Source organism: Argentina anserina, chromosome 4, assembly GCF_933775445.1.
Source record: "Argentina anserina chromosome 4, drPotAnse1.1, whole genome shotgun sequence".
Lineage (NCBI taxonomy): Eukaryota > Viridiplantae > Streptophyta > Magnoliopsida > Rosales > Rosaceae > Argentina > Argentina anserina.
The window spans coordinates 11,726,049-11,749,470 of NC_065875.1; the positions used below are offsets into that span (position 1 = coordinate 11,726,049).

The 23,422-nt window shown below is 36.1% G+C and overlaps 3 protein-coding genes across 5 annotated transcripts; all 3 read right to left on the reverse strand.

Moving 5' to 3' along the window:
* Positions 1-779: 779 nt before the first annotated feature.
* Positions 780-6,721, reverse strand: LOC126791500 (uncharacterized WD repeat-containing protein C2A9.03-like). Of its 2 annotated transcripts, none has more exons than XM_050517959.1 (10): positions 6,597-6,721; positions 5,806-5,947; positions 5,547-5,705; positions 5,360-5,446; positions 5,128-5,262; positions 4,341-4,451; positions 2,605-2,696; positions 2,420-2,525; positions 2,144-2,230; positions 780-1,445 (listed from the first exon to the last, which is right to left on the reverse strand). In XM_050517959.1, exons 2-10 carry the CDS (start codon positions 5,938-5,940, stop codon positions 1,032-1,034), a joined length of 1,326 nt encoding a protein of 441 aa, XP_050373916.1. In that variant the 5' UTR covers positions 5,941-5,947; positions 6,597-6,721; the 3' UTR covers positions 780-1,031. The 2 variants fall into 2 exon arrangements, with proteins under 2 accessions (XP_050373916.1, XP_050373915.1); XM_050517958.1 differs by having other exon boundaries at positions 5,547-5,714.
* Positions 6,722-8,122: 1,401 nt separating this feature from the next.
* Positions 8,123-16,262, reverse strand: LOC126791498 (fanconi-associated nuclease 1 homolog). Of its 2 annotated transcripts, XR_007671822.1 has the most exons (16): positions 16,103-16,262; positions 15,854-16,025; positions 15,275-15,702; positions 15,084-15,188; positions 14,407-14,665; positions 14,254-14,316; positions 13,546-13,620; positions 13,337-13,455; positions 12,439-12,509; positions 12,250-12,337; positions 12,018-12,158; positions 11,728-11,942; positions 10,079-10,352; positions 9,759-9,989; positions 8,575-9,063; positions 8,123-8,396 (listed from the first exon to the last, which is right to left on the reverse strand). XR_007671822.1 is itself a non-coding variant. In XM_050517956.1 (15 exons), the coding sequence occupies exons 1-15, from the start codon at positions 16,235-16,237 to the stop codon at positions 8,626-8,628; spliced, it is 2,814 nt and encodes a 937-aa protein (XP_050373913.1). In that variant the 5' UTR covers positions 16,238-16,262; the 3' UTR covers positions 8,123-8,625. The 2 variants fall into 2 exon arrangements, 1 of the variants encoding a protein (XP_050373913.1); XM_050517956.1 differs by having other exon boundaries at positions 8,123-9,063.
* Positions 16,263-17,739: 1,477 nt separating this feature from the next.
* Positions 17,740-20,287, reverse strand: LOC126791503 (glycolipid transfer protein 1-like). Its single transcript, XM_050517962.1, has 8 exons — positions 20,186-20,287; positions 20,033-20,083; positions 19,778-19,908; positions 19,571-19,626; positions 19,330-19,460; positions 19,087-19,222; positions 18,432-18,563; positions 17,740-18,101 (listed from the first exon to the last, which is right to left on the reverse strand). The coding sequence occupies exons 3-8, from the start codon at positions 19,893-19,895 to the stop codon at positions 18,066-18,068; spliced, it is 609 nt and encodes a 202-aa protein (XP_050373919.1). The 5' UTR covers positions 19,896-19,908; positions 20,033-20,083; positions 20,186-20,287; the 3' UTR covers positions 17,740-18,065.
* Positions 20,288-23,422: the final 3,135 nt, after the last annotated feature.

Consider the following 23,422-nt stretch of genomic DNA (forward strand, 5'->3'; position numbering starts at 1 on the left):
CAAGAGACGCCAGACAAAGCATCTACTAGGACTTTAGATCCAAACTGGTCAAATAAATAATTCCTACAGATTAATGTCCAGTACTTTCCAGCCTTCAATTCTATATTCCAAGTCCCTGGGGCATAACCAAATGACTTGTTTCTATTACCTACTTGGAAAGTTGCCAGCGTCTTTGATAATGCACGCGAAGGATGAGATAATCGTTGCTGGTTGATATTCATTACCGTGGTGACAAAAATGCTTTCACGTAGATAGGATCCGTAAACATGTATACCATGACTGTTGAAAAAATTACATGCACCATCACATCTAATCAAAACATAAACCACTCCAATGTTCCAAATTGTTGTTTTCGTGGTTCCTAGTGGATAGAAGTCATAGAACTGATATACTATGCAAAAATGCAGCTATTAGAATTGGTGCCTATGCAAGTTAGCACACGATATAGCAGAATTTATACATAGGACATGGTCATTCGTATGCAATCTATTTTCTTCTATTTTTTATTCTGCTTCGAATCTTTAAAATGATATAGAGATGAAATAAGAATAGAGTTGAGGAAGTAAATGAAATAAGGCTAAATGGCAATTGGGTACTTGTTACTTGCGAGACGGAGGACGACGAGAGAAAGAGGGGAGAAAGTTGCAGGGAAAATAAGGACAGCTTGGACAACCAGTAAATTTTGGAAAAATTAACTGTGAAATGAACCATGTAGAGTGAATTTGGCGGGAGATGACTTTATACGCCATGATGATGCAAATACCTCTTCCCCAACAAAATGCCTAAACAGCTGCTTCGAGTTGAAATACAAGACATCAAAAGAGCAAAGTTCATTATCAAGATTTTCGTTTTCAAACAAATTTGAATATTCACTGTACATGTAGTCTGATTATGGCTTATTCTACTGTGAACTTGATTTATAACAACTAAAAATAGAATATAGAATTCAGAAAGATAGGCTTGAAAGGAAAGCACTCGTACCCTAAACCTTTTGATCACATTGCGCTGGTGGACATCCCTTTGCCGATCAATCAAAAATAGGAATCAAGGTATCCATATGTATGCCTTCTGTTATATTGCAACAAGCTTGCGTACGTTCGGTCCCAGATTCCTATGTACAAGGACTCGTCATCCGGACTTGCTGATACACCCGAAATCTCCCCAAAGAAATCAATCTCTTGCCTTTTCTTGTAATCTCCCTTTGTACTATATATATGCACAAAATCTGCAGGTTCTGCAACCATCATAAACTCACCATCTGATGAAAACCGAATAGACCGACAAGCACCCAAGTTATTCTTCAGAACTGCAATGGGTGATGAAAGATTTCTTATGTCCCAAACTCGGGAAGTCTTGTCCTGATTTCCAGTGGCAAATATGTGGCCATCAGGATGCCATGCAGAAGCAAAGGAGTAATCTAGATGACCAACAACCTTAGCAATAGTCTGGAAAGATAAGCAATGTGCATCTAGTTAGTGACAAGTTCCAGTATTGCAGTACTATATGCTTTCCTTTAGGTGAAAACTTTGGATTGAATTTGATACTTTACTAATCAAATGCAGGAATAATCAGTGGTTACAAGAACTAATAGAAAGTATAAACCTATGTTATAGGCAATTTACAAGAGAACTGTTTTAGCAAGAGGTGTTGTAACTTCAAGATCATTTATGCTCCCAATGGAAGGATTAGTGTCTGGGTTAATTGTTGAAGTCAGTATCGCTCATACGTGCATTTAGATTGATTTTATTATATGATATAGCAGTTATATAAACATTGGCAACCTTTTGAAAAAAACAAAAAAAAAACAAAAAAACAAAAAACAGAAAACAAAAAACAAAAAACAAAAACAAAAACAAAAAGTCAAAAACAAAGACATTGGCAAAATAATATGGGTTGAGCTTAGGATTATAAGATGCACTCCTTCTAGGCATAGCAACAAAACTGGCATAAGGTTTTTTTCCCTAAATCTCTAGAAATCTATATCATTCGAAGAAAGGGCACCAGCCTAAACAACACAACAGCCATACTAATAACTTTTCCCCATAAATCATCTTCAGAGATCCTAATGACTGACAGTCTGACCTTCCAAGCAACAATATAACTGCTCTAAAACATTTGCATTAGTAAAATAATATGTTGGTACCTTTCCGTTCTGAGAATCCATAAGCAATCCATCCACGTGATCTCCAACTACGGCAACAAGCCTGCGATCAGGGCTTATTGATGTATGCTGCAAAGAAAGTGAGTTCACCATCACAATGAAATAAATTGCCAAAAACCCAGTACTCTTCAACACACAACCAATAGGAGCAACAGAACTGGTTCTAATAGTAATCTTTAAGGAAAGAATAGTTGCCAGGCATTGACAACTATGTATGCATTACAATACATATATTCAATTATGCTTATGATGACTCACATTTACTGGCCAGGGGAATCTAAAGTCATTAAGAAGCTGAAATCTCTCCATGTCAAATTCTCTAATACCACAATCATTATTGGATGCCATGAAATGCATTCCACCCCTGAAAGAGTTAGCAGCTCAGACTATGTCACTTATAAAAAGCAATAACATTTAGATAAGGAGCTTTCAGGAATAGATACCCCAGGCTATCATATATTTCAACAGCATTTGTAATGGCATTGTCATCGTATGTGGTTCTGGTACAAAAACTCACTCCTTCTTTATCAAGACGCTGCATCAAAAGAGAAGCAACATTATAAAGATCCTTTAACAAAGCTAACGCACTAATCTTATCCCAATTACAAACACAAATTGTTGGCAACCACAAAAGGGCCCCAAACACTTGGAACAATGAACAGACTTCCATTGGTATCTAACAATTCAAGTGAAGTCGTCACCTTCAGTGAATTATACACCATTGAGGAAATCATATATATATATGCACACAAAGGAATATAAGACCAGGTGAAAAATGACCATTCAACTGTGGAACACACAAAGGAGAACCAAAAAAATGTGTCGTTTTGCAGTTTATTCACATTATTGTTCTTTAGAACGAAGAAAGAAAATCACCAATTTGATCTTGGGTAAGAGTGTCACTGCCACCGCCACAGTGATGACGATCAAACAAAAGTAAGTCAGAAGATGACAAACTAAATTAAATAACCAAATACTATCAAGTTGAAAAACTCACTCTGTTATGATCCTTACATGATAAGTAAACACTGACCAAGCAAATGGAACCTCCTAGTATTACTTAAAATTGACAGAGTATCTCATAAACTGAGAATCAGTCAAACATAATCAATTGCACGTCACTTTGTTCCTTCTACATTATGGAAAAAATGCCAAATTATAGTAAACAGCCCCACGCTTAGCATCAGGTGCTACTTCCAAGTTCCCAGATTAGTACTGATGGCCAAATTGTACGCAAGAGAGACTACATATCTAATTTTTAGGTTAAACAATAAAAAAAACACATAAGAACAACTCTGTCAATATATGATGAAAACTAAAAAACAAATAGTAAGACACTTCTAGAAACGAATATAAGAACCGATTAGTTAATCCAAAGAGCAACAAAAGCAGCTTCTCTTTGCCAAAACTCCAAAACTCAAAATCATATCATCTCCTTTAAGATCACATCACTTTATTCTAAACCAACCCTATCAGGAATTCCAGTGCTACATTCAGGTCTATTAGGCCCACTGATACCCCACAAGATCCCAAACAAAACTTACTTCCATGGGCATGAATACTCTTCGAAAGTTTAACCACACACACACACACACACACACACATATCTCCTTATACATTACATCAGTTTCACTATTTATTCACCAAAGAAAAAACAGGAAAAAAAAACCCCTATTGGGAATGCCCAGTGCTAAATTCAGTTCTATTAGGCTTGCTGATATCTCTCAAGTTGCCAATCAAAACTTACTTCAAAGGCCATCAAATACTCTTCCAGGATTTTAAGACACATATACAGTTTATATTTCAAGGAGATTCACAGAAAATATCATACCAAAGAGTTTTGAGGTTCTCATTCCTGTAATTAATATATTTCAAAGATGACACAGAACCAACTGCAGCAACCCAATTTTGGTTTTCGATACATCATTCCTCTAAGTATAAAGATCATCTTAATGGCGGCGGGGGGGGGGGGGGGGGGGGGGGGGGGGAATTATATATTTTAGATATTAATTTATAAAATAAGTCCCAAGCAAGGAGGTGGTTCGTAATACCAAAAGACATCAAATGGTTGTCCTCTTAGAAAAAGAATGTATAATACCAAAAAAAAAAATCCACTTTGGACACTTTATCCAAATGACCGGGGGTCAATGTACCAGTGAGATATAAACTGAAAACTAACCTTGCAAGTAAGCTCTCCTTGGAAACCTCCAGCAACAAGAAAATTGTCCTTGACTGCTAGTGTGCTTATCTGAGTCTGCATAAAACCCTCCAACAGACTTCCAGCATGTTTCTGCACACCCACCATAGCACTTGGAAAAATCAAACAATATCTTTACTACAATAGCACGGAGGCCCTCAAAAATGTAACCCAAACTTTAATTCAACCAAAATAACCTTTGATAAGAAAGACAGCATCTATATATCTTACTAAAGTAACTTAGCAAATCAAATGATAAGCAGTTAAAGAGTAAATAATCATTTTTTTAGGATAACCTGAAAGAGAACATGTAAACTACCCACTAACTTCTCAAAAGAAGAAAGAAACAGCTACATATGAGAAGGAAAAATAACAACTACATATTAACGTGATACTAGTCTACCACTAAACAAATAGTATAAATTACTTAATTCGCATCATACCTTCAACTTCTCTTAAGAAAACTTAAGGCAGATCCTATATGTATGCTTTCTCCTTCTTATGATATACTAGTCTATAATTTAAAACCATATGGTTTTCCCAATTGTTTAGTTTTGATGTCTGATGTATAACGTCCTCTATGCGCAAAATGCACGGATATGAAGGCTAGTACATAAATAAGGGCCACAGTACAAGTGTAAATGAAAGCTAAGAACAAGAAATATGTTCGGAAAAAAAAGACATAACAAATAAAAACCATTTGCTTTTCCTTATTTTAAGGATGAAAAGACCTGAGATGATAAAGTTTATGTGTAGGTAACTTTACTACCTCAGTTGGTGCAACATGTCCTGAAAAATTGAGGACTTCAGACAAATTGCCAGATAGAGAAGACCAGTGCATAATTGAATAATTGGACATGAGATAGACATCATGTTTTGAAGTAGCCCAAACCAGATTTCTGAGCTGTATGACAACATCAGTCAAAGTTGTCAGCAAAGTTTACTCATCAAGAATATAATGAGAAGAAAGAGTACAAATACGCGTTTGCAAGTCTACTAACCTGAAAATGAAGGATTGTAGGTTTAACTAGTCTTGTGTTGTGGAAGAATTCATAGTAGTTGCCACCCTTCTGCATAAGTTGACACTCCTAGTGTCGAAGATTACATTCATTAGTAGTGCCCACTTATTCCAATACGCAGTTGATAAATTATAAATGAAAACGAGAGAACTTGAGAACAAATTGAAACCTTGTCCACAGCTTCCCCAGATAAAGGGATATTCTCATAATTTTTGTACTGTTCAAGCCTCGTCAATCTGTACTTTTCTCTCGTGATGTTCAATCTATCCCATGGAATACCTTGAATATCCTTTCCCTTTCTTGCTTGGGAAGATGATGTATCTGACCCCTGATTAAGCTTGAACGAGATCAAGGCAAGAGAATTTCAGGTCCCATCAGTGAATATCATAACAGAAACAATGGGCGCCAAGAGATGAGGCAAAACATACCATGTCATACTCGTCACGAACCATATCTCTGCCATGGTTTTCTTCATCTGCATCCCCATCTACATCCTCCACAAAATCAGACAAGTCACCTTCATCCGCCATATATTCGAACTGATGAGGCTGCTCAAAAGCCATGGACTATCTGCAATCAAGTCCGAAACTCAGCATCATTAACAGACGGAGTAAATTCACAAACCCCCCACCACACTACAGACATGAACAATCATCCCTCCTCTCTCCATATACACATTAGTTATAGACAACAAAAAGAAAGCAAAACCCAAATTCCTAGGAAATGAAGGTCGAAAAAACCCGAAATTCCAACTGTCCTATCTCTTATTAGTATTTGAAAGCTACAAAGCATCCTCAGAGGAAACAACTCCTTGAGCTGACTCTATGCAAAACCCAACTACAGATATCGAAAACAAGTACTTTCATACAACAGAAAATTGTTTATCATAACTTTTGGCAAGAGATGAGAGCTATGAAGCTATCAAAACTCGAAGCATAATCAAAGTGGGGGCATGCAATATGTATATACAACCCATGAATGAACAAAGAAACAAAACAAAACACAAGTACAACACAAAGAGATTGCAAACAGCCACCAAAACAACAAAACAGCCTGACTTTGAAGACAAAACCCCAACTGGGTTTCAAAAAATTCGTATCAAACTATTCAAACCAAATTGAAACAACAAGAACATAAAACACAGACCCAGACAACGTAGGAATGAAATTGAAGGAGAGAGACCAAGGGGGGGGGGGGGGAGGGGGGAGAGATCAATGACCTGGAATAAAGTATGAAGGCCAATTTGTGGATGGTATGATTGTGCTGCTCTCTCTATCCGCGAGCGGGTCCTTTGTGAATTGAGAGAGAGAGAGAGAGAGAGAGAGAGAGAGAGATGAAGTCGTAGAGGAACAATGAATACTAATTAGCAATAATAATAATAATAATAATAATAAATAGAAAAATAACGGAGGAGGATGATATTTGCAATTTTCAGTGATGATGATCATGATTTTAAGCGTCACGTGGTATTTGTCGGCAAAGAGAGAGCCCTTCCTATCTTGGTTATTGGGTAACAAGTAACAACACTTTAGTTAGCATCATCATCATCTAAACTTGGAGCACCAAGTATAGGAAGTTGCAGATCTCAACTCTCAAGCAAAGCCACCAAAAGCACTATGAATTTGTCTATACTTCCCCCATCCCCACTATGATGTTTGGTTTGGTCACTCTTCCAATTCTTGTCTCTCAATTCTCAAATACAAACAGAGTTTACAAGGCCAAATAGAAAACCCATATTGTCTAGGGGTCTTACAAGGGGCCGCCATTTAGTTTGGTAACTTTCATTTCTTCCGAATTCCATTGCTAATGAATTTCATTCCAAATATATAAATGTGTCGATGATCAAATTTTTGAGGACTCCTTATTTATTAGGTCAATTTTACCCAGCAAAATGTAAGGTGTTTACTCGATGGTAGGGTGGGCACAAATACACGTAATCTCGAACCCATCCCAAAATTTATCGGGACAAGACGAGATTGAAATCTAGATATAGTTCGTCCCATTTAATTTTGATGGGACGCGATGAGGGACTAGTTGCTCAAATTCCGTTTCGTCTCGTTGTTAAATAAAAACTTTTAGTTTACATATATTTGTGCCAAAATAAAATTTATTTATGTTAATAAGGCTTCTAAGTTCAATATGTGTAATGAGGACAATTTGTGATACTTTGGAACATCATATGGATTATTTTTGTTAAAAATATATCGTTGTTGATTTGTTGATGAGAAATTCAAAATTATAGGTTTTTATTTTAAGTTCCGGGACGGGATGAGACGCGTTGATTCCAAGTGGGATTGAACTAAAAAAAATATAAGACCTATCGCGATCCCGTCCCAAGTTTAACGAGTAGGACGAGACATGGTTTAGCACAATCTCGTCACATGCCTAGCCTTACTCGGTGGAATAGAACAACTAAATATGGAGTTAAATAAACGGTCCCCCACCATGATCATTGGATGATCGACTTAGAACTACACTGAAGCTCATTTTCTTAAGCTGCAAAAATAAATCCAGCAAGGGCTTTGATATGGCCATTCTTGATGATTCATAGTGCACCTTTGCTCTCTATTTTGTGGTTGACCAAACTTCACTTGAAATGAAAAATAGTAAACAAGACCTCATAAATAGAACTGCACCGTAATCCCATATATAAACTTGATATTTATAACACTCGGCACAAGCAACCTGGATGAAACTCTACAGTTACTTTGGTCCATACTCCACCGGGAACCAGGAAAAGACGTTTAAGATCCAAAATGCTTGAATCATAATTTCATTCCATTTGAATTATCGGTGGATGAATACAAACGAGTGCATATTAATAGAGTAAACCAGTTATCCCATATCAGCATACACAACAACAGAGATTAAGCCCGCTTTTGACTTGTTACATAATGTCCTCTTACTAATAAAGCTTGTATAAAATGGGGACATAAAGTGCTTGAGCGCATGGACTTTAAAGTCGCGTCACACTGCAATGGTCATCTTTCTCTGATATCCAGAAAAGCATGAGTCCAGCCTGAGAAATGCATTATGAATAGCTTCACTTGACTTCTATCACTGATAAACCATGTTCAAGATGAAAGCTTGCTAGTGCAGTACTTGCCAATCATATAATAATTCGATAATAACCCTGAGTATGAAGGGTAAACTCATTATTTAAGAGCAGTCAGTGAGTCAGTGCTAGTCTTTCTTACCTCATGTATGACATTCTCCTTCCTATCGGAAAACAAATCAGCCTAGGATCTTCACACAACAGGGCTCACTTTACATACCTCAGCATTGAACCCACAATCCATTAATAGCAATAGCCATGCTCGCTGCTGCTCAGAGAGTTTATCCCTGGGACCTTTGACTTCGACAAGCTTTGCTTCACCTCTGTAATTTCCATGGAAGCGCCACAGAAGTAAATCCGGCATTCCACTCGACCAACTCCGATAATCTTGTGCAAGATGTCGACAAAATGCAGCCAAACATGGGCCACCAATGCATGTAACAGCAGCCCGAAGCTCAGAGAGGGAATGTCTTCCCCAGTTAACCCCTCTACATGCTGTTCCCTCATGTAACTCCCATGAAGTGATGAGAATCTCCTCAGCCATTCCATCATGAACTTTCTGTAAGTGAGACTCGATATGGTTCTTTCTCACTAGATAAAAGCTATCAGTCTCTAAATCCAAAGGAGCAGTCTGCAAAATAAAGCTTGTGCTTTCTTAATCTATTAATGAGAGCATTATCTATCTATTGACAAAAAGACCATACATACTAGATATATTAATGACAGAAAATAAAATTACAATGTAAAATAATAACAATGTTAGAGGGACACATGTTTATTACAAACTGTGAAACAATCACAACGGGAAAACCATCAGACCTCCAAAAACCGCAAGGACCCGACAACTTGTATCCAAACATATGTTAAATTTATGCCCAGGATCAGATAAGTTTATATCTTTAGGCATTGTATGTAAATAAGAATACATAATTTTATTGATCCTGAGAATACCAGATCAAAAAGTGATTTGGCAAGTGGAATTAGCACCTCCTTTTTTACAAACCACACCACCTTCTTTATTTTTTCAAAAGACATGCATGGGGAGGGGTGTGGATTGTAAAAGAGGAGGTGTTAATTTCATCCCTTATCTGTATGGGATGATGTGCCAGGAGCTCATGATGCTTAATTATATGACAGCAAGGTTGATGACAGTAGTTAACATTATAATTAACCTAAGGCAAAGCAATATTGGCAAACCTACAGTTACTAAGGGATTTACTTTATATACGAGAAGCGTATTGCCAGCGGTGCTCTACAGAATTCTTTGTACCATCATCTCATGAATGCAAAAGTTACAATCACAAAAAATAAGAGTTGAAAACATGCCTGAAATTTGGTGCGGAAGACATTTGGTACACTGGAAAATATAATTTCCCACATTAGAAGTCCAAAAATAGTCAACCAAATGCCACTCTCTGTATGAATACCCTGCCATCCACCTTCCTCAGCATAATACTGGAGAGCTAGCTGCTCTACACCACACTGCTCCCCATCTTCTCCATAAAACCTGCTCTTTGTGCCTATTGCATAATTTAAAGGTCTCCCTTGAACATTGACCTACCGTGTTGAACAGAAGACGTGAGTATTAACCAAATATGTTGATAAAATAATCTTAATTTGTTAACATCTACTTCACAGACAATTACCTCTATGATCTTCCTCTTGACAGACTCTGCAAAACTAGGAGTTTTCCATCGCCTTGGTGGTTTTCCCAAGCGAAGGACTCTCCTCTGAAGTGCCACTCTTGAACCAGCACGCACCCATTCATCTAATAACCCATTTTCAGCAACCAAAAGGCTCTCATTTAGATAGCCCATGTGCTCCAAATCAATTGATAACCGTAGTCTCCAGTATCCTCTTCTACGATCATGAGCAAAACAATCAAGCAGCCTTTTCAACAAATAGATAGCATCATTGTACCTGTGTAAAACTAAGTTATTCAGTGTGCTAAACAAAACTGTTTCAAAAATGTAATTTAAAGACCCAAAATTTATTCTGTATGAACACACTTATCCAGCATTTAAATTGGGCAAACCCAGACTAATATACAGCAGTATCAAACATTCAAAAAGGTTACTGGAGGAATGAAGGGTGTTCTCATAAGTGTATTCTGCCACAAGTAACTTTAAAAACAGGCTTTATAAGGCTAGACCCCACCACACTTTGCTGTAAAACCTTCCACTTGGTTATTAAGAAAGGAATTTCAATACTTAATTTGGAGAATGAAGTGATTAATCACGAAGCACAATGACCCTGTATTATTCGAACCAAGTGTATTGAACAGATTAGTGAAGGGTGTGTTCTCTCAGGAATACGTAAATCCAAACAGGTATTTTAAGACATAAAAAGAGGCACGCTCCACATCAAAAGATAAAATCTGTTTTGATACACAAGGGGAACAAATTTCAAGGTGAAGTGTAATTTAAACCAACTGAGAAACTCTGCCAAAGCTACCTCTTCACTCAGGAAGTTGGCATATACATCACATAAGTATAAGCGTAGCACAAAAGCAGATGCCAGATCAATCAAGACTCTGCTTAACACAATCAGGATATAAACAAAGAGATATAAAACTAAACATAAAACTTGCCACACTAACACCAACTGCCAAATCATTTCACATAAGCCATAACCCACATGGACGACCTTGATGTTAATATAACTAAAAGGACTGTGCAAGTGTCTCTAATTTCTCAAAGTAGGAAACGTATTTTATCTCAGGGCAGCTTATATTCAGATATCAATATAAGGGTGTGAAATGAATCACATAGCTTGTTGCAACGGAACCTTCATAGCCAAGCCATACACCAGTCATCTGCCTTTGACTACCATCATTCTAGAGGCTATCTCTAATATAAAGACTTCATATTCTGTACTAAGAGCAGTTGGTGGACGAAAGACAAGCATATTTTGGAAAGAAGAACCAATAAAATAATAAAATGCAAAAACATTGTCTCACATACTAACTTATTTGCACTACAGTAATATTAGTTCCCAAAATCTGTACAAAAATATGATTGCTTGCATGCCACACTTTTTCCTTATGCGGCAGATATGATGATCTGCAGTGTTATTACTATCTTTTGTTCAGAGTGTGCAGTAATTTATTATTATAAAACTTGCATATGAGATCACAAATTATTGAAAATGAAAACGATAACGAATTTTTGGCAACCACATACATAGTGTATAAGATTTCATAACATGCTCGCTAGAGTGATAGAGAATGATATATAATTTTCAGCAGAAATGAAACATCAATGCGATCAAGAATATGAAATTCCAAGATGCATACCTACGCTCACGCTCAAGAAAAGAGATTCCTAGAAAAACCACCTTTGAGTAGACAAAAGTTGCCGAAAAGTGGACAAGGAATGGAGCCACTGCCTCAGACATCAAGGATCGAACTGGAATGGATAAATGGGAATCAGCTATCTTTATGCACTTTAAGACCAATCCCGTGTTGCTTCCATCAAGAGCTTCATCAATTATCTGTGCCACTTCAATGGCCTGCAAAACAAATCTATTAGATATAGTGAAGGCAAGTGTGGGCATCAATACTTCTGCATACAGACAAAATGACACCTCTTCATAGCCAAGCAAGTCATCTCGAGCTGAGAAAATTTGTTGTGATACTATACACTTGTATGTTGGATATTTGACTATTCCCAGATCCACCAATAAAAATGCTGACAAATCATGTTCACCATTCAGGAAGAAAAGCCTCTGCATAGAACAAATAAGTCAGAAATGAGGATAAAAGTTATGTGTAAAGAAACTTCTTGATTAAATCAAACATTGGCCATAATCAAAGCACCTCGGCACGCCAGATAAGGGACTCCGCATCTGAAGATATTCTAACACAGGATCCTGTTCTATGCAAAACCATACTAGGGAGCACTGGGCTGCACATTTAGCACATCACAGGAAAGATATCATTAATACACTGATGAGTTAACATTATTTACACATCAAAAGGATCATAAATCAGAAGATATATATATACCATAAATCATTTTTGTATGGTGAAATGAGAGATGCAATGAGATCCTGCTTTCTTAGGCCACGATTGCAACTCTGTAGCCTCAGTAGAATCGCAGAATTAGAGCAAACCCATCAGATATTAAAGAAAAAAAAATTCATGAGACCACATTCCTATCGAAGAGCAATAGCATGTGAATATGTTATTTTAAGGCAGAATCAACAACAAGAAATAGCTCAAGATACATCACTAAGCATCCATAAATGTTTGTATGCTCACAAACAAGAACACATGAGTGCAGACAAACACTGTTATGCAACTTAATCTGACAGAGTGAAGAAAATGTTTGACCTGTATCTGTCCACAAAGTAGCTCTTCATGTGTAGTCATCGAAAGCCAATTTATCAATTTCAGAGCATAAACTAGGAACACAACCAAATTTATCCACCCGAAAATGCTCCACTCAATATCAACGAATTTACTCAACAAAGTCAACTATGAACCAAAATTCCAACTTCTAACATACTTGGCAATAATAAAAAAGGACAGTTCTTATTTCTTAAAACAAAATTAAGAGAAGCTGATACAGAACCGAGATAGATTGAACTTTCTAGTTTGGCTATGACCTTTAAGGGAAATCAAACTGGACAACCTTGTAAGTTCGAGGAAGTACATTCAAGTGATCACTCCCCAAAAATTATGAATTGTATTTGACGTCATTGTAGGTTTTGTTTAAAGAAATTTATAGTACATATGCAGAAATCAATCTCAGTTGGAAAGTATAAACTGTTAATGGCTCGGGACCTTTATTTTTCTTTAAAAGATACTTGTAGTCAATCCTGTCGTATAGAATTTAATGAGAGATGATCACTGAAATAATGTCTTTAAAGTTGACGGCAACATTTATAATTTTAGTGTCAACCTGCTTAAGGATGCACAAGATTTCACGTAGCTCAGATACTGTGAGCAAATCCAAAATCTCCGTTATAGCGTCATCCGATAGATTATTTGTAATATTAAGGCAATACATATAGCCCGTCTCTGCAATTATTGCATACAAATTTGCGATTAACCTTAATCTGAATTATGCAAGAAAACATACAGCATATCCAACTGATAGTATTCTGTTACCAGAAAGCTCTTTCACTGCTTGCTGGGGATCCAAAACTTCGGGGTATGAAAGAGTAGAAAGCCGAAACCATGGGCCTTCCCAAGAAAAATAGTATAACAAATCAGTTTTTTTTTCCGGCACAATGGGAGATACTCAAATCAGCTACAAGATAAAAAGATCATAGCCAAACCAAAAAGTTGAATCTCTTTTGGTAAAAATGAATAAATCATGGAAAAATTAAGTGAACTAGGAACCAAAAATCCAATTCAGTTACATATCTGGCAAGTATAAACCAGAACAGTTCATATGAAAGTTAAGGGAAGCTTAATACAGAGCCAATACTGTATATGTTGATTTTCACAAACGATTTCCACAAGAATAAAATAAGAGTTAATTAATACTAAAATTTTGTATTCTCCCACAAGTAAAGTTTGAACAGCAATAGTATGTTAAGAAAAATAGAAAAGTGAATGTTTTGTGATGACCAGCAAAACTAGAACATACACCAGAAGCTGCAGTGTTCATAATATGAAGCTTGCTTAAACTGTGCCTACTATTTTAAGAAAATATGGGGACATGTTTCCATAAGCTATGGTTTTCAAACTATAAAGTAAATAGGCTAGCTTATACAACCACGACCCCAGTTCTCTTACAGTAGTCAGCAGATTATTAAAAAAAAAACATAATACAACCGTGCTTGTAATTAACATGATCTAAAATATACAAACCTTTCCGCGTATAAAGCCGAACAAACAGCCTCTGACTATCATCTGACATTGAAGTAAAAGACTCTGCCACCATTATACATGTAAGTCAAAACTTGTGCAAAGGATTAAAAGGAAATAATAGCAATATCACCACACAAGCATTTCAATACATACCGATGAAGCTTTTTTCATCATCTGTCAAGAGGTGAGAACTGTTTCTCAAAACCTCACGTATGAAAACACAAAAATTATCCTGATATTTGATTGCACAGGGCGGACAGGACTTGGTGGATTCAATTACTTGCTGAACATTTCTCCATAAACATTTAAAAGACTTGTCATCATTAAAGTCCTTAGCATCATTACTCTTGTGGCACACTATCTGTATTGGGACAACATCGATAGAATGCTTCGGTACAGAGGTCACGCTGCCCTGGAAGGAAACCACACCGAAATGACAATGGGAACTATTTTTAAGAGAAGATAACTATTATACAAATTTTGACACGACCTGGGATTTTGGATGTTAAGAACCAAGAGAAACATATGTTTTACAAACCATACACATCGTGTAATAGAGTCAGACATGCATATTATATTATTTCAGAACCCCTTATAATCCTCAGAATACTAAGCCTCATTTAAAGGGACATAAATATTAATGGTACACCTTAATGTAACACAATTGTATTACATACCAACAACATTAAACCTCTAATCATGCTCTTTTATTTAGCAGATCGAGCAACAACTAGAGCAGGCAAGACCCAAAATTATCTGCAAAATAAGACTTAGCAAGCAATGCAACTGCATGAGAAGTTTAAGATGATTTAAGAAAGAAAAAAAAATACCTCAAAATTGAGACTGTACTTGTCTATAAGAGGAGACAAATATTCTGCTAGCTTGCGAGGGAGAAAACCAAGCACTTTAAGGAATCCTGAATCTTGACAAACAACCTAAACAAGGAAATGTATGCGTTCAATTTTAAGTAAAAGTTGATTTAATATAGATAGCAAAATAAAACGCATATTATAGGGAGCACCTTAATAGCATTGGGATCCTTAACATTATCAGGGTCTCTTGTAAAATAAATTCTTGCACCAAGACATAACTCGGTTTCATCACCAAACTTGCGGCCAACAATAAAAGTTTCAAGAGTCACCCCATATATGTCATCCTCAGTGATGGTCACATCAACATCTCGCACCTCACTGATCTCATCCTTATTGACTAAGTCTCCGGAAGGACTATCAACCCGATTCTGACTTTCTTCAACAGCCCCTAAGTTGGACAACTCCCAGGATGCATCTTGAACAGGATTACCATCATGAACAACAGGAAATAAATCATTTCCAAACTCTTGGACAGAGTCAGTGGAATAAGTTCTAATTGTCGACAATGGGGAGAAATTCAACTCCAGAAGAGTACGCTGAGTCAGCTTCCGTTTGGTTCCTCTAGACAGACACTCATCTGCCAAGAAGCATAAGCTAATCAGAACCTGCTGAATTTACATAATGACATAATTCTCAAGACGCAAATGTCGCAAATGTGTAATGTGAAAATCACAAAACCTTACATCGTGCGAACACTTTAAAATGTGTGATGTGAATGGAGAATTTACCCAAATGGGAATTGACGAGGCTGTTTCGGGCAGTGAGCTTGACACCGCAAACAGGGCAAGTAACAGAACCATCTTGCACCACACAGTTATCTTCTCCATCTCGATTCGAAGAGCCTCCTTGTTCCACTGACACAAGCTTCCCATTTCGATCGACATCCAGATTCAATGAGCTCTGCAAGTTTGTAATTAGAACATTACGAAAAATGGGTTGAAAGAAAACAAGAAGAGAAGAAGAAGGTGAAAGGGTACCTGGGTAGGGGCGGAGAGGAGTGATTGACGATTGGGAAGGAAGCGGCGGCGTTTGCCGACCAATCGGGTCAAGCTCTCTCTCCCCTTTAGCATTTCCGACTTCGACCTCCGAATTTTTTCTCTTTTTTTTTTCATATATTTATATGCTCTCTCTCTCTCTCTCTCTCTCTCTCTCTCTCTCTCTCTCTCTCTCTGTTTCTGCCCTAATCTCTTTCCCTCCAAATTCCGCCCGGCCTCCGTTCTCTTATTAAGTGTCAAGATATGACTGGTTCACTTGAAATTGAAATGTCTGTATTGCCCTTAGGGTTGATTATGACTATGCCCTCGGTAGTTTTGCAATTGAGGCTGCAAATTATGAAAACAAACATGTTCAATGTCAATTGTTAAGGTGGAGACTGGAGAACGACCAGTACTCCATTTGTACACTCCAAGAAGCTTAGAGAAGGTCTAACCTTCAATTGGCTTCTCTTGCCATTTAGCAACTTTAGTATGAAGTTTGAAACTGGTTATATATTAGCAGGATACTCATTAAGGTTCCATTTCATGGGTCAGATGAATGCTTTTTTTGGTCCAGGCGGTTAACTTCATCAGTCTGTGCCTAGTTTTGCATCTGTTCTTGTGTTCTCAAGTTGGAAATGACTCAAAACTATCTAATTTGAGCTTCAAAATGTGACCAGAATTCTAGGATGTTCATGCTTTAATATAGCAAGTCCTTTTACGACAACGAAGATGAATCAATAATAGAGGTCTCACCTCTCTATTTTCTTAAATTTCTTAACCTTTGTGATGGGAAACTTATAAGCATTGATGTGAAGCCGTGTGATATTGTTAAAGAACTAAAGAGCGTGATTTTTGTCACTAGTCAATTGGCTGGTGGCACTTGAGAATATACATCTCATATTGGGATGTGAAACCTAATATATGAGTTTAAAAGAGTTTGAGTCACTTCATCCATTGTCAATTGATTTTGGATATGAATCTCAATCAATTTATCATATTATCAGAGCGGGTCATCCGCATCCACCTTTAAAACACAAATGGTCATACAAACTCCACGTCACACAAAATGTTATTCACATGTATGGCTTGAAAATTCACCACACGTGTGAGAGCGTGTTGAGAATATACATCTCACATTGAGAATTATAATCTAACATGTAGGTTTATAAGAGTTTAGTTCACTTCATCCGTTACTAATTGGTTTTAAAGGTGAACCCCATATCACTTTTAATCTATTAAGTTGTCTACACGTTACGTAGGTTTCACATATAAAACCTGAAATTTGAATTCCTCCATTTCCGGAGGCTTAGAAAACCAACGTGACCCAGATCCTACCTACAAAGATGTATTAAACTACTTAAGCAACATGTTTAGCTTGTCTCGTGAAACACTGAACTTGAATATCAACTTCAGCCACAGGCAGGGCAGCAATCAAAAGCTCAAGATACCATCCTAAACTAAGCTACAACATACAGCAAAAGTGAAAGGCTCCACCCTTGTCTTGTTCTATGTCGCAGGGAACTAAGTTTAATCATGTAAACAGAACTAAAACCATGGCAAAATTTCTCCAAATTTACGTTGACATCACATTCTAATTTCAATTCTGAGAAGTACTGGATTTCAGAAGGGTCATCGGCAATTTAAAATGAGCACTCAAAAACCAATCGTCATCGCACAAGGGACACACAATTTAGCATACAAAACCAAATGATTGAAGGCTCTGTGATTACCAAGTATAAAATGTTTGAAAAAGGAAACTTAACCAATTATAAGTAAGGGATAATTGGACATTTGACATTGAACTAAGCACATAAATATATGAAGTGTAGGAAAAACTCGCACATTATTTTCCATGCTTTAAGTTGAGACGGTTTTGGCTAGGTCACAAGGTCATGATTTTAAGCTGAACTGGAGGCATGGGGTATGAATGGATAAGCCTCTACTCATCAGTTTACCTTTGTGATTATGAAGCCTTCATATCATCCAGGCCAACACTAGCCTGTGTGTCAAAAGAGTAATGCATGTGAGCATATATCAAGAACAAACAGTTTACAATAGCCAATCACTTCATATAGTTTTCAAAACAAAAGATACACAAATAAGATATGAAACTAGCTTTCTAGCCAAATGACTCAATTCCCCCACCCCTTAATTTTCATGACTCTTAAGCATGATAGCTAGGAGAAAACTGCAAAATGGAGAATCATGCTTCCAAACCCTATCTCATGTAGCTATTTGATTAGTATTATTTTGCCTTCAACAACTCTCAGTCTTTCAACATAATACAACCTTCAGTCACTAAATTTTGCAGCAGAATCAAACATCTTACCAAAATCTTGTGATTCTCTTGAAGCAGGGGAGAGAAGTTGGTGCAAAATTTTTCTATATCAGCCATGATATCACCATTGCCTCCGATCACATCCATGAACTTCTTCCTGTCAGGAGCAAGCTTCATGGCAACCTATCAATCAGTAAAGAAATGTGAGAAATACAAGTAATGATGAGTCAGGGTGATAATCGGAAGATGACTTGCGTGTAGTATTTATAGTATAGCTCATAAGTAAATCTACTGAAAGGGAAGGACTTTCATCTAAGAAGGGGACAAACACAGCTTTACGTTTTGTAAAAAAAAAAAATAATAATAATAATAATAATTAAAAAAACACAAATGTGTGTTGTAATCTCTACATGCCTAAATTCTTAAAAAGGAAGTAATAAGAATACAAAGAGGAAGAAGCGTGCAACTTGCAGAAAGAACCAAATAATTGACAATGTTTCAGTGGTAATCTGTAAAAAGGGAAGGCAATACATAAGGATACAGAAAGAACCAAATAATTGATAATGTTTCTATACTAATCTGTTCAGAAATCAAAGAGGAAGAAGCGTGCAACTTGCAGGATATAAAGCCAAAGTACAGTTTATGCAAAGGTCAGTACCAAGAATGGCCGTGCATCAAACAATTTAAAGGGGCATCAGAGCATTACACTGAAACTTGAACTAGCAAGCCATCCATGCCATTGTTTCAAGGTCTTGGCATAGGAATCTGAACAAGCCTGTGACATTGTCCAATCTTGATGCTCCAGTAAGTTCCGGAACAACTCTAACAAGAAGTCCATTGCTCTGAAACCAAACTAAGAAGTACATCATACACTCACGCGAGATAACATTTCAAGAAAAAACAGGATATAAAACTAAAAAGAGAACAAGCTAATAGTTACATCATTTACCTCGTCAACCACAACAGACCATTGGTGCAGCTGGACGACGCTTTTGCCGTCTTGGCTTCAACCTCAACCCGTACCAAACTGTACAAGAGGTTGAACTCGGCAGGATTGGTGAGATATTTGTTTTCCAACCTCTACAAGCAAAGCAAAAGTCCCATAGTCAGTACTATCCTTCACTACTGAACATAATTCGGCACCAACCGAAAGAAATTACTAAACCACAAATGACAGAAAGGTATCTAACCGTTATATTACCACCGACATCCGATTTAACAAGAGTCATAGCAGCTCCAAACTTCTCTGCCATCATATATAACCAAAATTAAACTAAACAACCAGACTCCACAATCTACGAAAATAAGTACTTAGCATTATGCTGAGAAATCATGCATGAACTTTTAATCGAAAATAAAAACAGCTTCAAAACCGCAGAATTACACTAAAATTTTACCTATAACAGGCAAAATGTGCTTGCAGACATCCAAGAAGGGCTTGGTGAGCATTTCGCCGTCGGCTGATTTCACACTCTTCATTCCTTCCAGAGCCGGAGCGAACACAGTCCCCTCCATCCTTTTGGATTCACTGCGAAACCAAATCAATGGATTACATGATTCGTTAGTCAAGTTGTACTCAAGTAGATCAAGATTTGGATGAACAAATGCTTCAATTACAAGTAAAAGAGTGTGAGTTAGAGAACGGAGCGTACATTGAAGTTGTTGTTGGATTGGTTGGATCTGAGTATAGAGGATCTTACAAGCTGTAGATATGAATCAAAGTAATAAACTTAGAGAGATTGAATAGAAAGGAGAGAATTGATTAAAAAACGTGATTTGGATTTGAGATTGGGAAGATGAGAGACCTGTTGCCAGAATCGGAATCTGTGGAGGTTGAACAAGGCATTTGAAGTTTAAAAGCAGAAGAGAAGAAGCCAAGAAGGTGAAGGAAACTACGACTGTTATGACTGTGACTCTGTTCACTAATACCAATACCTCATCAAATGACACTTACACTCCTCTCTAATTTTCCTAAATAGTTTTGATGGATATGAAATTATTAAAAAATAATTCTTAACTATCTATTCTAAATAAATATAAATAATTATTTTTTATATTTATTGTTAGAAAATTTTAAAATGAGATATCAAATTATATAAAATGATTTAATTGAGTAATATAGTACGAAAGAAAATAATTGATATCAGTTTATATTAATATATCAAATTAGATAATCGACATTTTAGGAAAACTATGCAGGTCTAAATAGAATTCTAGGTATAAGTAAAAGCAAAATGGAGGTGCACTGAGTAAGTAAGTCTAAATACCGTTTTTTGAGATATGGATAGAAGCCCCCATAAAAGTTATAAAACAACGAATAATGAATGAAGGCGTCAATTAATGGACGTTAAGGCCATCTCCAATCCAAGTTAAGGGCTAAAATCTTTTAGTCATTTGAGTGAGTTTTGATTTCATTTGTTTATTCAATAGTTTTCCTACATCTAATTCTCATTATCAACTATGATGAATTTAAATTTTGATAATTAATACAATTAACTTTAATTTTGATGATTTTAATACAATTAATTTTATTTTTTAATCTTGGGTGATTAATATGATTAATTTTAATTTTGATGATTAAAACTATGAACGATATCTACTTGGAGATTAAAGAAAATAGTCTAATATGAACATATGTATAACAACACAGTTGATTTATTTATCATTTTATTCGACATAAGAGATATATGAATTCGCAATGTGATTACTTTTTTTAATTGTTAAATATACTATCATGTCAAATATGGTTGAATGATATATCTTCTAAAATTTGAAAGTGAGAGGCTATAATAATTTCAATATATATAATTAAAATGTTAGAACTAATTTCATAATTATAAAAATAACTTATTTACTTGAAATAAAAATCTAACACAAAATTATAATACCTAAATATATAATAACATCTTCAAATCTTAAAATATGATTTATGGCTAAATTTTTAGCCATAATAAGTTGGAGACAGTTGATGTCACGTTAATAAATAATTTAACTTTTCATGACTAAAATTTTAGCCCTGAGGATTTTTTTGCCTTTTGGGTTGGAGATAGCCTAACCCACGACTCGACAAAATTAAAAAACCAAAACGTATTGTAAGAGCATCTACACCCATAAATTGATTTTGCTCCAACAATAAGTGAGGGCATAAGCAAATTTTTCGCTAAGCAAATTAGTTTCATATTTTGCTCAATTACATCGATTTTTGCACACTCATTCACAATTTACTTGTGCAATTCAATTTTATCTTATTGTGAAATGATAAAAAATTATTTACCGGATATATTTACTAACCAATAATAATGTGTCACGTGTCGTTATCGACTTAATAATTATACAAGATTTCTCATAAGATTTTCGACTAATAGTGAATTGACACGTGTCATTGTCGTCAAAATAATTAGACCAGATTTCCGGTAAGATTTTCAACCAATTGGCTATAAAACATCTAATATCACTTATTTTATACTCACACCATTGTGAAGAATCTGAGTAGATAACTCATCCCTCTATCTAAACACTTAGCAACATTTTCTTGTTTATCACTCTAATGAATCCTTTTAACTTCCACAAAATTCAAGGAGGAGACAATGTCAACAAAAAGCGGATGAAGATAAAGAGCAATCATTTGTCAATCATATGGTCATGGCAGAAGCACAACACGACGATGAACTAACACAACCAAGCGGTTTGTATATTTAATTTTTATTTTATTTTTAATAACATATAAAAATTAACATAACTTTATGAGAATATATTTTTAATGGTTCAGAACAAGAAAAATACTGAAAAAATAGATGAATCAAATGTTCAACATGCAACAATGTTCTTAAAAAATACAAAAGAGAAATGTAAATAAGCAAATTAAAATTTTCCAAGCTTATGGCTCACATTTTCTTCTTTTCTAACTCCCTCCACTACTCCCTCCGTATCGATCTCAAACTTAAACTGTATTTGGCTTTGTCCTCATCGGTAGACTTCTTACAAGATGCCATATTCCATCTGATGCCATCAATATGTTGCTTGATTCGATATATTCCACCACTCACTACTTTTCCACACAATATTGAACTCGATCCAAGTTTGTACCTTCCGCCAATTGCCCATATTCCCATCTAACACCACCCGAACCACACTTCAACGCTCTATCCATCTCCAACATTGCATTAGATGCGGATGAAGAATTAATGTTAGCTGCCATAATCAACATAAAAAAAATATAACCATTACCAAAACAGAAATATTAAGAACTAGTTTAATATATATGCATTAATGCTTGCAATTCTACTTCTGCATACCACAATATATTCATTTCCGGAACGATATGCAACAAACTCACAAAATTATGCAATTCATTTCTAGAACATTAACAACACAAAAACAAGCATTATGGCATTAACAGAAGCATACACAAGTTTGCATCTCATTTTACTACAATATGCACATATGCATGTTTAAATCATTTAATAAGACTTGTACAACCAGATATATATGTCCTTACCAGAGGCAGTAGTTTGAAACTTCCGATGACCTGCAATTCTGGAACAAAATTAAAATTAAATTGATAAGAATACTAAATACATCAAATTTATAATTAAATTAGTACCAACAAAAGTAAAAAAAAAAAAACAATTAGTACAAACATAAAATTTGAAAACCCAATTGAAGATTTGGCATCTTACCCAGAAACCTCAAGAGGTCGGGTTGAGATTGGGAGAATTTGAGAGAGCAAAGACTGATGCGGGGAAAACAAGATGCATGGAGATGCTAAAGAGAGAGCAAGAGCCGAATCGGAGCTGCGGGGAGCTGCGTTTTGGGACTGGAGGAGGCGCGTGACCGCCGGATTGGCTGCTTGGGTATTAGGTTTCTGATCGAGATTGAGGCCTTGAGGGAGGAGGCGGTGATTTAGGTTATCGTTTTAGAGAGAGCCTCAGTCTTTCTGCCTTTTCGTTTTAAGCGAGATGAGCAGTTGAGCAGGCATGGAAAAATTTAAAAAAAAAATTCAAGAGACGCGTCGTTCCGGGCCTTTGGCATCTTGCAATCTT

What these genes read in the sequence shown, in the direction of transcription:
- LOC126791500 (XM_050517958.1), bottom strand. Translation starts at nt 5,940, where the DNA reads ATGGCTTTTGAGCAGCCTCATCAGTTCGAATATATGGCGGATGAAGGT. An exon ending in GACATGTTGCACCAACTGAG is followed by an intron (nt 4,452 to 5,127) that starts GTAGTAAAGTTA and finishes GTGGGTGTGCAG; the next exon opens with AAACATGCTGGAAGTCTGTT. An exon ending in GAAATATATGATAGCCTGGG is followed by an intron (nt 2,526 to 2,604) that starts GTATCTATTCCT and finishes TAACTCTTTCAG; the next exon opens with GGGTGGAATGCATTTCATGG.
- LOC126791498 (XM_050517956.1), bottom strand. Translation starts at nt 16,237, where the DNA reads ATGAAAAAAAAAAGAGAAAAAATTCGGAGGTCGAAGTCGGAAATGCTA. An exon ending in CCTCGTCAATTCCCATTTGG is followed by an intron (nt 15,703 to 15,853) that starts GTAAATTCTCCA and finishes GCTTCTTGGCAG; the next exon opens with ATGAGTGTCTGTCTAGAGGA. An exon ending in AGGATCCCAATGCTATTAAG is followed by an intron (nt 15,189 to 15,274) that starts GTGCTCCCTATA and finishes TTCCTTGTTTAG; the next exon opens with GTTGTTTGTCAAGATTCAGG.
- LOC126791503 (XM_050517962.1), bottom strand. Translation starts at nt 19,895, where the DNA reads ATGGAGGGGACTGTGTTCGCTCCGGCTCTGGAAGGAATGAAGAGTGTG. An exon ending in GGTCTGTTGTGGTTGACGAG is followed by an intron (nt 19,223 to 19,329) that starts GTAAATGATGTA and finishes GTTTGGTTTCAG; the next exon opens with AGCAATGGACTTCTTGTTAG. An exon ending in TTGCTAGTTCAAGTTTCAGT is followed by an intron (nt 18,564 to 19,086) that starts GTAATGCTCTGA and finishes ACTGATTGATAG; the next exon opens with GTTGCCATGAAGCTTGCTCC.